Genomic DNA, 17,424 nt, shown 5'->3' on the forward strand with positions numbered 1-17,424 from the left:
CTCTTCTGGCTCGTAGAGTTTCTGCCTAGAGATCCGCTGTTAGTCTGTTTCCCTTTGTGGGTAACCTGACATTTCTCTCTGGCTGCCCTTAACATTTTTTCCTCCATTTCCACCATGGTGAATCTGACAATTATGTGTCTTGGGTTGCTCTTCTTGAGGAGTATCTTTGTGGTGTTCTCTGTATTTCCTGAATTTGAATGCTGGCCTGCCTTGCTAGGTTGGGGAAGTTCTCCTGGATAATATCCTGAAGAGTGTTTTCCAACTTGGTTCCATTCTCCCCATCACTTTCAGGTACACCAATCAAACGTAGATTTGGTCTTTTCACATAGTCCCATATTTCTTGGAGGCTTTGTTTGTTTCTTTTTACTCTTCTTTCTCTAAACTTCTCTTCTCACTTTATTTCATTAATTTGATCTTCAATCACTGATACCCTTTCTTCCACTTGATCGCATTGGCTATTGAAGCTTGTGCATGTGTCACGAAGTTCTTGTGCCATGGTTTTCAGTTCCATCAGGTCATTTAAGGTCTTCCCTACACTGTTTATTCTAGTTAGCCACTCATCTCATCTTCTTTTAAGGGTTTTAGCTTCCTTGCGATAGGTTTGAACATCCTCCTTTAGCTTGGAGAAGTGTGTTATTTCAAACTTTCTGAAGCCTACTTCTGTCAACTCGTCAAAGTCATTCTCCAGTCCAACTTTGTTCCATTGCTGGCAAGGAGCTGTGATCCTTTGGAGAAGAGATGCTCTGGTTTTTAGAATTTTCAGCTTTTCTGCTTTGGTTTCTCCCGTCTTTGTGGTTTTATTACCTTTGGTCTTTGATGTTGGTGACCTACAGATGGGGTTTTGGTGTGGATGTCCTTTTTGTTGATGTTGATGCTATTCCTTTCTGTTCATTAGTTTTCCTTCCAACAGTCAGGTCCCTCAGCTGCAGGTCTGTTGAAGTTTGATGGAGGTCCACTCCAGACCCTGTTTGCCTGGGTATCACCAGTGGAGGCTGCAGAAGAGCAAATATTGCAGAACAGCAAATATTGCTGCCTGATCCTTCCTCTGTAAGCTTTGTCCCAGAGGGGCACTTGCCTGTATGAGGTGTAAGTCATCCCCTACTAGGAGGTATCTCCCAGTTAGGCTACACGGAGGTCAGGGTCCCACTTGAGGAGTCTGTCCGTTCTCAGAGCTCGAACACCATGCTGATAGAACCACTGCTCTCTTTAGAGCTGTCAGACAGGGACGTTTAAGTCTGCAGAAGTTTCTGCTGTCTTTTGTTCAGCTATGCCCTGCCCCCAATGGTGGGGTCTACAGAGGCAGCAGGCCTGGCTGAGCTGTGGTGGGCTCTGAATAGTTCGAGCTTCCAGGCAGCTTTGTTTACCTACTCAAGCCTCAGCAATGGCTGGACACCCCTCCCACTGCCAAGTTGTTGCCTCGCAGTGTGATCTCAGACTGCTGTGCTAGCAGTGAGCAAGGCTTCGTGTGTGTGGGACCCCCCAAGCCAGGCACTGGACAGTATCTCCTGGTCTGCGTTTGCTAAGACCAGGAAATGGAAATGCACAGTATTTCAGGGGGAGTGTCCCGTTTTTCCCAGGTACAGTCTGTCAGGGCTTCCCTTGGCTAGGAAAGGGAAATCTCCCAACGCCTTTCACTTCCTTGGTGAGGTGATGCCCTGCCCTGCTTTGGCTCGCCCTCCATGGACTGCACCCACTGTCCAATGAGATGAACCAGGTACCTCAGTTGGAAATGCAGAAATCACTCATCTTCTGCGTCGATCCCACTGGGAGCTGCAGACCGGAGCTGTTCCTATTTGGCCATCTTGGAACCCGTCCCAGGTTTTTCTTTTTCTAAGAGATGGGGTCTTGCTATGTTGGCCAGGTTGGTTTTGAACACCTGGCCTCAAGTGATCCTCCCACCTTGGCCTCCCAAAGTGCTGGGATTACAGGCTTGAGCCACCACACCCAGCCCTCATGGGGGAATTTTTGGTGTTACTATAAGTGATTCTTTTACAATTTTTTCCATTTCCAAATATTCATTGCTAGTATATACAAGAAGTAGTTTTTTTTTTAGTTGACCTTGTGTCCTGTGACTTTGCTAAACTCCCTTATTAGATATAATAGCTTTATTATAGATTCTTTGGGATTTTCTTCTTAGACAATCATGTCATCTACAACACAGGCCATGCTAAACTTACTTCTTAGACACAGTGACTTTATTATAGTTTCTTTGGGATTTTCTATATAGACAATCATGTTATCTATAAACAGAGGCTGTTTTGTGCCTTCCTTTCCAATCTCTATGCCTTTTCTTTCTTTTCCTTGCATCTGTGTTCATTAGAGATACTGGTTTTGGTGCCAGGGTAAAATAAAATGTACTGGGAAGTGTTCCATCCTCTTCTACTTTCTAGAAGGATTTATGTAGAATTAGTATTATTTATTCCTGAAGTGCACCCATCTGGTCCTGGAGTTTTCTTCAATGGAGGATTTTAAACTAAAAATTAAATTTCTTTAATAACTATAAAACTATTTAGGTTATCTATTTTCTCTTAAGTTTTGGTAGTTTGTATCTTTTAAGGAATTTATCCATTTTGTCAAAGTTGTTAAATTTATGAGTAAAAAGTTTTTTCTAATACTCCTTTATTGTGCTTTTAATGTTTACAACATCTATAGTAATGTTGCCTCTTTCAATTCTTCTTTTTTTTTTTTTTTTTTTGAGACAGAGTCTCACTCTGTTGCCCAGGCTAGAGTGCAGTGGTATAATCTTGGCTTACTGCAACTTCTGCCTCCTTGTTTCCTGGGTTCAAGTGATTCTCCTGCCTCAGCCTCCCGAGTAGCTGAGATTACAGACACCTGCCACCATGCATGGCTGGTTTTTGTATTTTTAGTAGAGATGGGGTTTCAACAGTTGGCCAGGCTGGTCTCGAACTCCTCACCTCAAGTGATCCACCTGCCTCGGCCTCCCCAGTGCTGGGATTACAAGCATGAACCACTGTGCCCTGCCTGTTTCACTTCTAATATTGTTATCTTCTATCTTCTTTTTATCTTGGTCAGTTTGTCTATAGATTTATCAACTTTATTAAACTTTCCAAATAACCAAATTTTGGGTTGATTTTTTTTCGTATTTTCTAGTTTCAGTGTATTTTATTTCCAGTCTCATATTTATCCCTTCTTTTTGCTTGCTTTGAATTTAGTTTGCTTTTCTTTTTTTTTTTTTTTTTTTTTTTTTTTTTTTTTTTTTTTGAGACGGAGTCTCGCTCTGTCGCCCAGGCTGGAGTGCAGTGGCCGGATCTCAGCTCACTGCAAGCTCCGCCTCCCGGGTTTACGCCATTCTCCTGCCTCAGCCTCCCAAGTAGCTGGGACTACAGGCACCCGCCAACTCGCCCGGCTAGTTTTTTGTATTTTTTAGTAGAGACGGGGTTTCGCCGTGTTAGCCAGGATGGTCTCGATCTCCTGACCTCGCGATCCACCCGTCTCGGCCTCCCAAAGTGCTGGGATTACAGGCTTGAGCCACCGCGCCCGGCCTAGTTTGCTTTTCTTTATCATGTTTCTTAAGGTACCTTAAATTATTGAGTTCATTCATTGAAAACTCTTCTCATGTATGTACTTAATGCTATGAATTTCCTTCTAAGCACTGTTTTTGTCACATCTCACAAATTTTTATTGTGTTTCATTTTCTATTCAATTCAAAATATTTTGTAATTTCCTTTATGAATTCCTCTTTGACCCAAAGGATACTTAGAAATATGTTGTTCAACTTCCAAATATTTGGGGATTTTCCAGATATTTTTCTGTTGACCTCTGTCTGGATTAATTCCATAAACAACACTGCATAAATTCAATTCTAAAAAATTTGTTTTGTTTTATGGCCAGAATGTGGCCTATCTTGGTAAATGTTTCAAATCCACTTGAAAAGAGTATGTATTCCACTGTCATCCACATTTAGAGTATTTTCTAAATGTCAGTTAGAAAGAGCTGGTTGGTAGTGCTGTCCAGGTGGTTTTTGTTTTTGTTTTGTTTGTTTGTTTGTTTTTGAGACGGAGTCTTGCCCTGACACCCAGGCTGGAGTGCAGTGGCATGATCTTGGCTCACTGCAACCTCTGCCTCCCGGGTTCAAGTGATTCTCCTGCCTCAACCTCCCAAGTAGCTGGGGTTACAGGCACTTGCCACCAAGCCCGGCTAATTTTTATATTTTTAATAGAGACAGAGGTTTCACCATGTTGGCCAGGCTGGTCTCAAACTCCTGACCTAAAGTAATCTGCCCGCCTTAGCCTCCCAAAGTGCTGGGATTACAGTCGTGAGCTACCATGCCTGGCCCAGGTTTTCCATATTCTTATTGATGTTCTGTACACTACTTCTACTGATTACTGCAAAGGAAGTATTAAAGCCTCCAAGAGGCCGGGCGCGGTGGCTCAAGCCTGTAATCCCAGCACTTTGGGAGGCCGAGACGGGCGGATCACGAGGTCAGGAGATCGAGACCATCCTGGCTAACATGGTGAAACCCGTCTCTACTAAAAAAATACAAAAAACTAGCCGGGCGAGGTGGCGGGCGCCTGTAGTCCCAGCTACTCGGGAGGCTGAGGCAGGAGAATGGCGTAAACCCGGGAGGCGGAGCTTGCAGTGAGCTGAGATCCGGCCACTGCACTCCAGCCCGGGCGACAGAGTGAGACACCGTCTCAAAAAAAAAAAAAAAAAAAGCCTCCAAGAGATGGGGGTTTCACCATGATGGCCAGGCTGGTCTCGAACTCCTGACATCAAGTAATCTGCCCGCCCTGGCCTTCCAAAGTGCTGGGATTACAGTCATGAGCCACCGCGCCCGGCCCAGGTTTTCTATCTTCTTATTGATGTTCTGTACACCACTTGTACTGATTATGCAAAGGGAATATTAAAGCCTCCAATTGTAACTAGATTTATCTATTTCTCCTTTCAGTTTTTGTTTCATGTATTTTTTGAGGGGGAGAGGAGGGAGGACAGTGTCTCACTCTGTCACCCAGTTGCCCAAGCTGGAGTGCAGCCTCCAACTCCCAGACTCAAGTGATCCTCCTGCCTCAGCCTCCCAAGTAGCTAGGACTTCAGGCATATGCCACCACACCTGGCTAATTTTTTTTTTTTTTTTTTTTTTTTGTAGAGTCAGAGTCTCACCATGTTGCCCAGACTTGTCTCAGACTTCTGGGCACAAGTGATCCTCCTGTCTCAGCCTCCCAAAATGCATGGGATTACAATGAGCCACAGTGCCTGGCCTGCTTCATGTATTTCAAAGCTGTTATTGGGTATACACACATTTAGGATTATTATGTCTTCTTGGTGAATTGACCTTTTTATCATTATATATCATCTTTATACCTGGAAATATTCTTTGTTCTCAAGTATACTTTATCAGATACTAATATAACCACACTTCCTTTTGATTAGTGTTTCCATGGTATATCTTTATCCATCTTTTTACTTTTAAATCCATTTATATCATTATATTTATAGTGGGTTTCCTATAAACAGTAGCTGGTTGAGTCTTCCTCACCTGTATGTGCATGTTATCAACATTTTCACTACAGCCTTTAACATATGAATCATAGTTACTTTAAATTCCTTGTCTGCTGGTTTCGACATCCTTGTCATATTTGAGTTTGGTTCTGTTGACTGCTTTTGCTCTTCACAGTGGCTTAGTTTTTCTCTTGCTCTTGTGGGTGCCTCATAATTTCTTACTGAATGCCAGACATATGTTAAGACAGGAGAGACAGAGGTAAAAATATCTGTTTAGAAATGGGCACACTGTTTGTTCTTCCAGGCCATTAGTGGGGACAGTTGAGTTAATTTGGTCAGAAGCTGAGCTGGGATTGAGATTTTTGTTAAGGTTACCTTCAGTGCACCACCATTTTCCAAGTCTTCTAGAGTTAGGTTTAGGAACAGCTGGTTGTTGGAGAGTTGTTCCGTGATGTTCCTTCCCCTCCCTCAGCTGTAGGCTTTCCTCATGTGCCTGTGCCTCGGTCAGCCTCTGTATGCTGTTTCCTGCCTCAGAAGCTGTCCACTGCTGCTAATTAAACAGTGCTTGCTCCCCTGGTAGTGGGAGATGAGCAATGCTTCTCTGTTGTCCTCATGCAGCCCCAGTTTTTAAGTGGGTTTTTCTCAGTGATCCTGTCCCTTCCTCAGTGGTAGGTGACCTCTTATAATCTGAGTCCAAGATAGTTTCCTGCCCCTCTGCCAAGGTAGTGTTCCTTTTCCTTTCCATCGCCACTAGGTGTAATGGGTCTTCACCTTTGCCTAGAGCAGGGATGGAGGGGTCAACAGGATTTGCTTCCCTTTCACAGTGGCTCAAGGCTTTGCTCCATAAGCGAGAATGGTCCAGATGTAGCTTCATGCCCTTCCTGCAGTGGCAGCTGCCCCCTTGCTCCATGAAGGAGGGAGGGGGGGTTTTTTTAGACTCTATTCCCACGACCAACCTTTTTTTAACCAAAAGCATATTTTACTAATTTTTAAATTGATACATATTAGTTATACGTATTTTTAGATTATATACATATATATGGTTTTTTTTGTTTGTTTTTTTTTTTGAGACGGAGTCTTGCTCTGTCACCCAGGCTGGAGTGCAGTGGCGCGATCTCAGCTCACTGCTAGCTCCGCCTCCCGGGTTCACGCCATTCTCCGGCCTCAGCCTCCCAAGTAGCTGGGACTGCAGGCGCCTGCCACCATGCCCAGCTAATTTTTTTGTATTTTTAGTAGAGACGGGGTTTCACCGTGTTAGCCAGGATAGTCTCGATCTCCTGACCTTGTGATCCGCCCGCCTCAGCCTCCCAAAGTGCTGGGATTACAGGCGTGAGCCACCGCGCCCGGCATATATATATATTTTTAAGATGGGGTTTTGTTATGTTGCCCAGGCTGGTCTCAAATCCCTGGACACAAATAATACTCCCACATCAGCCTCCCAAGTAGCTGAGATTACAGGCGAAAGCCCACCATGCCTGGCTCGTGTTATTTTGATACGTGCATACAATGTGCAATGATCAAGTCAGAGTAACTGGGATATCCATCACCTCAAACATTTATCTTTTCTCCTTTTTTTTTTGAGACGGAGTTTCACTCTTGTTGCCCAGGCCGGAGTGCAATGGCGCAATCTCGGCTCACCGCAACCTCAACCTCCTGGGTTCAAGTGATTCTCCTGCCTCAGCCTCCTGAGTAGCTGGATTACAGGCATCTGCCACCACGCCTGGCTAATTTTTGTATTTTTAGTAGAGACAGGGTTTCTCCATGTTGGTGAGGCTGGTCTCGAACTCCCAACCTCAGGTGATCCACCTGCCTCGGCCTCCCAACGTGCTGGGATACAGGTGTGAGCCACCGTGCCTGGCCTACATTTATCTTTTCTTTATATTAAAACATCCCAATTCTTCTAGCTCTTTTATTTTTTTATTTTTCCTTTTTGAGACAGTCTCACTCTGTCACCCAGGCTGGAGTGCAGTGGTGCGATCTCAGCTCACTGCAACCTCTGCCTCCTGGGTTCAAGCGATTCTTGTGTCTCAAGTGGCTGGGATTACAGGTGTTTGCCACCAGACCTGCTAATTTTTGTATTTTTAGTAGAGACAAGGTTTCACCTGCCTCAGCCTCCCAAAGTGCTGGGATTACAGGCATGAGCCACCATGCCCAGCCTAGCTATTTCAAACTATACAATAAATTATAGCTATAGTCACCCTACTTTCTTATCAAACACTAGATCTCACTCCTTTTATCTAACTGTATTTTTGTATCCATTAACCAACCTCTCTGTCACCCTCCCCAAGCCTTCCCAGGTTCTGGTTACCACCAATCTACTCTCTATCTCCATGAGATACATTTTTTTTTAGCTCCCACATACTAATAGAGAACATGTGGTATTTGTCTTTCTGTGCCTGGCTTATTTCACTTCACATAATAAGATCTAGCTCCATCCATGTTGCTGCAAAAGAAAGGATTTTATGCTTTGTTATAGCAGAATAATAATATTCCTTTGCATATATATAGATATATATATATTTTTTTCCTTTATCCACTCATCTGTTGATGGTCACTTCGATGAATTCTATATCTTGGCTAATGTGTTTTTATTTATTTGGTGTTTTGTTTTGTTTTTGAGACAGGATCTCACTCTGGAGTGCAGTAGCACAAACCATAGCTCACCACAGCCTTTATCTCCCAGGCTAAAGCTGTCCTTCCACTGCAGCCTCCTGAGTAGCCGGGACTACAAGCATGTGCCACCATGCCCAGCTAATTTTATTTTTAGTAGAGACAAGGTCTTGCTATTTTGCCTAGGCTGATCTCAAATTCCTGAGCTCAAGCGATCTTCCTGCCTCAGCCTCCCAAAGTGCTGGGATTACAGGCACAAGCCACTGTGACCAGCCTTGGCTGTTGGAAATAGTGCTGCAATAAACATGGGAACGAAGATACCTCTTTGATATACTGATTTCCTTTCTTTTGGATATATACCCAGCAGTGGAATTGCTGGCTCATATGGTAGCTCTATTTGTATTTTTTTTTTTTTTTTTTGAGGAATGTCCACACTGTTTTCTATTGTAACTATACTCATTTACATGCCCACCAATGGTGTATAATATTCATTCCCCTTTCTCTGCATCCTTGCTAGCATCTTTTTTTTTTTTTCACATGCCTGCTGTGTCAAATGTCTTTTTGATAAAAGGCATTTTAACTGGAGTGAGATGATATCTCACTGTCACAACCAATCTTTTCATAAGCACCTGGTAGTCATGAAAAAGTGTCTGCAAGTGGGTGTAAATTCCTCTTGTGTCTGTGGCTCCCAAGGTTCCTATACTGTCTTCTCAGTCTTTAGCAAATAATTAAAAATCTCAGGCCGGGTGCAGTGGCTCACCTCTGTAATCCCAACACTTTGGGAGGCCGAAGCGGGCAAATCACCTGATGTCAGGAGTTCAAGACCAGTCTGGCCAACATGGTGAAAACCCGTCTCTACCAAAAATACAAAAATTAGCCAGGTGTAATGGTGGGCACCTGTAATCCCAGCTACTCGGGAGGCTGAGGCAGGAGAATCGTTTGAACCTGGGAGTCAGAGGTTGCAGTGAGCCGAGATTGTGTCATTGCACTCCAGCCTGGGCAACAAGAGCAAGACTCCGTCCCCCCCCCCCCAAAAAAAAAAAAAAAAAATCTCAGCTGAATTCTTATCTGTTGTGTAGTGGCCCCATCTTCCTCCCAGGCTCTACCACAAGTGAGCCAGTACTTTCATCCTATCTCTCCTTGTAGGCACCTGTTTCTTTTTCAGGTTAGTTGATTGCACTATGGTTTCATCTCTCTGATGGGTTCAAGAAAGTTACGATTTTTCAGATTATCCAACTTTTTCTTGTTGTTTCGGTAGAAGCAAGGCTCTTTCTGGCTTTCTACATCCTAGGCAGAAGGCAGAACTGCTATTTTTTACAAAGTCTCACTTTTTAAATATTGTAGTAAAATTCACCATTTTATAAGGTGTGCAATTCAATGGCATTTAGTACATTTAAAATGATGTGCAAACAACCACCATTATCCAGTTCCAGAACACTGTCATCATCCCAAAAGAAAATCTGTATGCACTGAGTGGTTATTAGCTATTCCTCCCTCGCTCCTGACCCTGGAATCTGGCTAACCCACTCTACTTTCTGTCTCTATGGATTTGCCTTTTCTGGACATTTTATATAAATGAATTTATACAATATGTGCCCTTTTGTGTCTGGCATCTTCCACTTAGCATAATGTTTTCCAGGTTCATTCACACTGTAGCATGAATCAGTGCTTCATTCCTCTTTATAGGTGAATAATATTCCACTGTATGCATATATTAGAATTTGTCTATCCATTCATCAGTTGATGGACATCTGAGGTGTTTCTACTTTTTGAATATTGTGAATATGACTGCTAGGCACATAGACGTACACGTTTTTTTGAACTCCTGTTTTCAATTCTTTTGGGTCATATGGTAACTCCATGTTTAACTTTTTGAGGAAGTGCCAAACTGTCTTCCATAGCAGCTGCACCATTTACATCCCCAGAGCAATGTATGACAGCTCCAACTTCTCCACATTCTCACCGACACTTATTATTCTCCATTTTTGACACCATTTAGTAGGTGTAAAGTGGTGTCTCACTGTGGTTTTCATTTGCATTCCCCTAATGACTAATGATTTTGGGCATCTTTTCATGGGTTTATTGGCCATTTGTTTTTTTTTTGTTTGTTTGTTTTAGACAGAATCTCGCTCTGGTGCCAGGCTGGAGTGCAGTGGCACAATCTCAGCTCACTGCAACATCAGCCTCCCAGGTTCAAGCAATTCTTCTGCCTCACCCCAAGTAGCTGGGACTACAGGCGCGCACCACCACACCCAGCTAATTTTTGTATTTTTAGTAGACATGAGGTTTCACTACATTGGTCAGGGTGGTCTCGATCTCCTGACCTCATGATCTGCCCACCTCGGCCTCCCGAAGTGCTGAAATTACAGGTGTGAGCCACTGCACCTGGCCGGCCATTTCTTTATCTTCTTTGGAGAAATGTCTGTTCAAGTATTTTGCCCGTTTTCTCTTGGGTTTTTGTCCTTTTGCTGTTGAGTTGTAAGAGTTCTTTATATATTTTGGATTCTAGATCCTTATCAGACAATATGATTTGCAACTATTTTCTCCTATTCTGTAGGTTGTCTGCCTACTTTCTAGAGAGAGTTTTTATACAAAAAAGTTTTTAATTTTGATGAAGTCCAATTTTATCTATCTATTTATTTATTTTATTTTATTATTATTATTTTTGAGACAAAGTCTCCCTCTGTAGCCCAGGCTGGAGTGCAGTGGCGCAATCTCAGCTAGCTGCAACCTCTGCCTCCCAGGTTCAAGTGATTCTCTTGCCTCAGCCTCCCGAGTAGCTGGGATTACAGGTACCCACTACCACACTCACCTAATTTTTGTATTTTTAGCAGAGATGGGGTTTCACCATGTTGGCCAGGCTGGTCTCAAACTCCCAATCTCAGGTGATATACCCACCGCGGCCTCCCAAAGTGCTGGGATTACAGGCATAAGGCACTGTGCCAGGCCAATTTTATCTTTCTTCTTTTGTTGCTCATGCTTTTGATGTCCTATCTAAGAATCCACTGCCAAATCCAAGGTCATGAATATTTTCCTCTGTGTTTTCTTCTAAGAACTTTATAGCTTTAAGCTCTTATATTGAAGTCATTGATCTATAGTCCGAGTTAACTTTTGTATATGGTGTGAAGTAGGGGGTCCCATTTCATGGAAATATCCACTTGTCCCAAGCACCATTGGTTGAAAAGAACATTCTCTGGTTATATGGGTTTTTATATGAACTCTCAATTTGATTTCACTAATCTACTGTTTTACTTTAAATCTGAAATAATTATTGTTTTCCCTTAAGAGTAAACGGCAAGAAAGGAAGTGGGTTCAGAAAGTACATTACTCTTTCAGGAAATTTAATTATGTTGAAAAGGAAAGAGAAAGGGCACAGCCAGAGGGGAATGAGAAGCATTTGCCTTGCATCTCTCTTATGCTCCACAGTACACTAGATCATTTCATTTCATTTCATTTCATGCTCAAATTCTTCAATATTACTTTGGTTCCATAAAAAAGGAAACTAAGATTCAGTGACATTAACATTTTGCCCATGGTCACACACTGTGCTAAATGGCAGAGCCAAAACTGTACCCTAGATCTGTTTGATTGTATATTCTGTATTTTTCCCTCTCTATTATTTTGTGTCCAGTTTTGGACATGACTTTACAGTGCCTTGGGACCTACAGAGAGAGATATCTAGTTTACATTTAAAAATATAGTACTAGGCTGGGCACGGTGGCTCATGCCTGTAATCCCAGCACTTTGGGAGTCCGGAGCAGGTGGATTGCCTGAGCTCAGGAGTTCAAGACCAGCCTGGGCAACACAGTGAAACCCTGTCCCTACTAAAATACAAAAAATTAGCCGGGTGTTGTGGCACGCACCTGTAATCCCAAACACTTGGGAGGCTGAGGCAGGAGAATCGCTTGAACCCGGGAGGCAGAGCTTGCAGTGAGTTGAGATCATACCACTGCACTCCAGCCTGGGCGACAGAACAAGACTCTGTCTCAAAACGAATAAATAAAAATAAAAAATAGTACTGAAGCTCAGAAAAGAACTGAGATTTGAGATAAAACATAAAAATAATCGGCACACAAGTGTAGTTAAAGCCAGGGAGTGGAAGAGATCACTTGATGCCGAAGACAATATGAAAAGGCTTAGGTTTAGGCTCCAATTGGATGGAATCCCAGGACATGTCAACATTCAAGAATTAGAGCAGAATAAAATGAGACTCAGGAAGGACTAGAAGGAAAACTCAGTATTGACTTCACTACCTGCCAGTGGCAAATTGAACTTGTTCAAGTCTATATCTCCAGCATCTAATGTTGATGGTGAATAATGGATGCTCAGTAAATATGTTAAATAAATATCTGAATGACACTGAACCTGAAGAAGAAGAAAGTTTCCAGGAGACTTTTAGAGAATAGTCAGTTCTTTTGAAAAGACAATGAAAGATAAGGTTTAAAAAGTAACCACTTGGGCCGGGCACGGTGGCTCAAGCCTGTAATCCCAGCACTTTGGGAGGCCGAGACGGGCGGATCACGAGGTCAGGAGTTTGAGACCATCCTGGCTAACACGGTGAAACCCCGTCTCTACTAAAAAAATACAAAAAGCTAGCCGGGCGAGGTGGCGGGCGCCTGTAGTCCCAGCTACTCGGGAGGCTGAGGCAGGAGAATGGCGTGAACCCGGGAGGCGGAGCTTGCAGTGAGCTGAGATCCGGCCACTGCACTCCAGCCCGGGTGACAGAGCAAGACTCTGTCTCAAAAAAAAAAAAAAAAAAAAAGTAACCACTTGATTAGGCAACAAAAAAGTCAACAGTGACCCAACCAGAAGAACACTAAGCAGAGTAACAGATAAAAGACTGTAGTGGGTTGGGTAGTGAACAGGAAGTGAGGAAGAAAAGAGAGCACGTATAGACCATTCTTTAAAGAATTTTGATGTAGAGGAATAAGAGAAAATAAATCAGTAGCTAGAGAGCTGGCCACAGTTACACAAGTTTTTGTATTTTCAGATAAGAGACATTTCAGCTTGTTTGTGAATACAGATATCACTGGAACCATTAGATTAACAACTTAGTTTTCAAGCAGCTGTAGATTTATTTGTAATATTTTAAATACTATATATGCGCAAAGTAATTTTTCTAGGGGGGAGTTTATTATACTTAAAAAAGAAATTTCTAAGTATTTACACCTATTTATATTGGCAGTTTACACTAATCTGAAGAAATCAATGAATAAAATAATAATAAAAATCCTCTCCAAACAATAGAAACGATTATTTTGAAACACTGCTAGAAAAGGAAACTGGAACTAATTCTGGTAATAAAATAATTCATTGCCAACATGGCGAAACCCCATCTCTACTAAAAATACAAAAATTAGCCAGGCGTGGTGGTACACATCTGTAATCCCAGCTACTGGGGAGCCTGAGGCAGGAGAATCACTTGAACCCGGGAGGCAGAGGTTGCAGTGAATAGAGGTCACGCCACTGCACTCCAGCCTGGGCAACAAGAGCGAAACTCCATCCCCCGCCGCTAAAAAAAAAAAAAAATTGTTTCATTCCCAGCATAGATACCTCATCCAAGAGCAAAAGATATCTGGGATCAGAGGTTTGAAATGCTATTTTATTTACTCTACAAAAAAATTTTACATTTCATATTTTTGCAAGTATTTTCAGTATTTTAATTTAGGTTTCTTAATGTGCTTTTAAAAATTTATATGTAACATACAAAACTGTTTCTAGTCAGCTTTTTACTATTTGGTTTTTATAAATTATTGTTTAGATACCTTTCGATTAGGCCTGATTAAAAAATAAGAAAACGTGAACATTACTAAGCCACAAAAGGCAAAATACAAACTAAAATAGGAATTACCAGGCAGGGTAGCTTTCCAACAAGTTTGAACAAATGGGAAAAAATATAGAGTGGGCATGGAGCAGGTTAAAATACACTTTCTAGCCATGGCCACTAGATGGTGCAAACATTTTGCAGGACTTAAACTAAATGCTTTAAGCACTCAAAAGTTTTTTGTTTTGTTTTGTTTTGTTTTGTTTTGTTTTTTTGAGATGGAGTCTCAACTCTGTCGCCCAGGCTGGAGTGCAATGGCACAATCTTGGCTCACTGCAACCTCCGCCTCCTGGGTTCAAGCGATTCTCTTGCCTCAGCCTCCTGAGTAGCTGGGATTACAGGCGTGTGCCACCACACTTGGCTAATTTTTTTATTTTTAGTAGAGATGGGGTTTCACCATGTTGGCCAGGCTGGTCTTGAACTCCTGACCTCAGGTTATACGCCCGCCTCAGCCTCCTAGAGTGCTGGGATTACAGGCGTGAGCTTCCGCACCCAGCCTCAGCACTCAAAGTTTTAAGACTATCTCCAAATAAATTAAATGCCTTGCTTCAAGGAAGAAGTGGAAATTTTTTTGTGCTATCTGGGAGTGTAGGAAAATTTATGTATGTATGTGTTTTTGTTGTTTTATATTTTGCTTTTTCAGCATAAATGTTTTGAGCTTGTATGTTCTTCAAAGATATTTTAGCCTCTCTGAGTCAACAGCATCCTGCCTGCACGTGGCTAAATGGCACTGGGGGTGATGATGGCGTATGTCTTCATGGTCTTAGAACTAACTCAATTCCAGTATTTCTACAGAAACAAAATAGTATAAAAGTGAAGTACTACAAGAAAAATTACATCCCCAAAATATTGGTAGTGTGAAAAACACTAAATTCCTGGTCTAATATGCTAGGAGTCCCTACTGAGCAAAAATGGGTACTTACTTGAATTAGGGGGCCAGGACTCCCGGTATTCACTACCTACTTGAGTTCTGGGTGACTTGACTCGAACCTGGGGAGCCACACAAAAATCACAAGAGTTATGATCAATGGGAGAACTTAACCAAGAAATTTAAATCATAAAAGTGTGCTTAAAATACTACATATTTTTCTACCACCTCTTCCACAACATATAAAATCGAATATATTTATCCTAACAATAATAATATATATGAAAGGCTTTCTGGTTTCCAATGTATTTTCCATATATTTTCTCATCCAATGCCAAGCTCATTCAGGGGTAGGTGGGAGGGGAAGAAGCTGTAAAAGGAGACCCTGTGGGGTCAAGAGCCACAATCCTTACACAGCTACAGTTGCTGGGAGCCAGTGTGACCATGAATTCCTTCTCTGGATTGTCATGCCATAATGAATAATCAGTTCCACTGAGAGAAAAACTAATAGAGAAAAACAACTCTAACCTTTAACAGGGTCTTATATCTCTTCACACTGCCTTCATCTCAATTAACATTCTTAAAACCCAGCTTTCTCAGGAGCTTGCCTAAGAGAGACACCACAGCAAGAAGGTTACCTTTCTTTCTTGTTTCTTCTGCGTCTCCATAACGTGCAGGCGCTCCATGAGGCTGGAGATGCCCTGCTCCAAGCTGTCAATGGTGTGATGCTGAGGATCGTGCCCACTGAAGCTGTTGCGCAGGCTGCGGAGAGCATCTCGAACAAGCTGCAGGTCGCTGGTCTATGGGCAAAAATAAGGTGCTGCTGGCATGGCATGGTGCCACATCCCAACCACTGGGCTGAAGTTTCCAGAAGAGGTTTTTTTTTTTCCCCCACAGAAGCAGGCCTATGGTTTCTCCACTAATTCTTAATTTTATATAGCAAGTGCCTCACATCTTTACAAAAACACTCCACAGATCCAGGAATTAGGGAACTGGAATATAAAAGGCCTCATCCACTGGCCATGGGTTTGGCACTCTTTGGTTTCAGTGAGAAATGGCAGGTCTCCATCAATCCAGGTACCTACCCCTCTGTTGCTGATTGAAGCAGCTCCTTTTCCTGCTGTTGGAAGGAGAAAACCATTGCTTTGAGAGTTGTGACTGTTGTAGTTGGTCACCTATAGCAGCATGAAGAAATGTTGCTTGTTAAAGGGAGAATTGTAAACCAGATGTGCTGTCTTATTTTTCTTCTTTACATTTATCAGTTCCTGACGAAGTATATAATTGTCTGTCTGTTTAACGGCTCTCTCTATTAAAATGTGCCGTTCTTAAGTATAGATTTTTTTCCCCTTTTGGTCACTGCTGTATGCCCAGCACTTGACACTTAGTACGCATTGTTGGACGTGAATGAAGGAAAGGCTAACCTCCACCTGGAGGCCACAACCTAGCCTCTGCCACAGCACTGGAGAGCCTCAGAATGCTGTTCCAGCACTGCCTGGCTTTGCTTCAGTAATTTAAAAATAATGGTAAATATACATATATATGTTTTGTTTTTTGGGACAGAGTCTTGCTGTGTCACTGAGGCTGGAGTGAAGTGGCACAATCTCAGCTTATGGCAACCTCTGCCCCCCTCCAGGTTCAAGCGATTCTCCTGCCTCAGCCGCCTGAGTGGCTGGAATTACAGGCCCGTGCCATCTTGCCTGGCTAATTTTTGTATTTTTAGTAGAGACAGGGTTTCACCACGTTGGCCAGGCTGGTCTCAAACTCCTGACCTCAAGTTAGCCACCTGCCTTGGCCTCCCAAAGTGCCAGGATTACAGATGTGAGCCACTGTGCCAGGCCATGGTGAATATTTTTTGAGTCTGACTCTATGCCAAGTGGATCCAACAGGACTGTGCTTAGTTATTTATGTGGATTACCTCATATATTCTTCATAATGATGAACTGAATCACTATTATTTTCATTTTCCAAATAAGCCCTATTTCTAAGGTTCAGAAGATAAGCAACTGAAGACTACACAGCATAAGAGTGGTAAAGGTAGAACGTGAAACCAGATTTTCTTATTCTGGAACCTGTACTCTTAACTAGCTCATCATAGAGTCTCCTAACAAACGAGCCTGTGGCCTTGGTTCAGCTCTGAGTCAGAAACACCATCGCCCTGTTTGCTTCATAAATGTGGGAGGGAGAACACAGGGTCTAGGTTACCTCATCTACCTCTCTTTTCATACAGTGAGCCAAGAGGACATCTTTGTGTTCCAGCTCTCGCTCTAGATCCACCTGCAAAACAGAAAATGATTTCTAAATCAGAAAATGATTTCTTTGGGCCAAAGGGGCAGGAAAGTCAAGTGGCTGAATATGTTCTGACCTGGTGATAACTGGCATCAGAGAGTTTCCGGAGTGCTTCTTCTAACTTGGCCTGGTGTTGCTGAAGGAGGCGATCCTTCTGCCCCAGCTCTTTCTGCAATAGAGATAGAGCTTTCAGATGAGTGGCAAAACCAGGGGCACTGAAAAGTTCACCCTCTGTAATATAACTTCCACTCAAGTAAAGTAGAGCCTCAGGAAAAGAAAGTCCTTTCCTCAAAATATACCAGGAAGACTTTACACACCATAATAGTCTTACATAGTGCAAAGGATTCTTCAAGAGTAATGAAGAAGGGAACTGTCA

The 17,424-nt window shown here is 42.6% G+C and overlaps 1 protein-coding gene across 4 annotated transcripts in view; it reads right to left on the reverse strand.

Annotated features, from left to right (window-relative positions):
• The window catches only part of LOC104677348 (dixin), a 61,792-nt gene that overhangs the window by 15,196 nt on the left and 29,172 nt on the right, over nt 1–17,424 (reverse strand). For all 4 annotated transcript variants that reach the window (XM_030918464.1, XM_010382346.2, XM_030918465.1 and 1 more), the window contains 5 exons: nt 17,125–17,217; nt 16,965–17,036; nt 15,848–15,937; nt 15,401–15,562; nt 14,818–14,884 (listed from right to left, as the gene is read on the reverse strand). In XM_030918464.1, the coding sequence (XP_030774324.1) occupies nt 14,818–14,884; nt 15,401–15,562; nt 15,848–15,937; nt 16,965–17,036; nt 17,125–17,217 (484 nt within the window). The remainder of the gene's footprint in view (nt 1–14,817; nt 14,885–15,400; nt 15,563–15,847; nt 15,938–16,964; nt 17,037–17,124; nt 17,218–17,424) is intronic.

Source organism: Rhinopithecus roxellana, chromosome 15, assembly GCF_007565055.1.
Source record: "Rhinopithecus roxellana isolate Shanxi Qingling chromosome 15, ASM756505v1, whole genome shotgun sequence".
Classification (NCBI taxonomy): Eukaryota; Metazoa; Chordata; class Mammalia; order Primates; family Cercopithecidae; genus Rhinopithecus; species Rhinopithecus roxellana.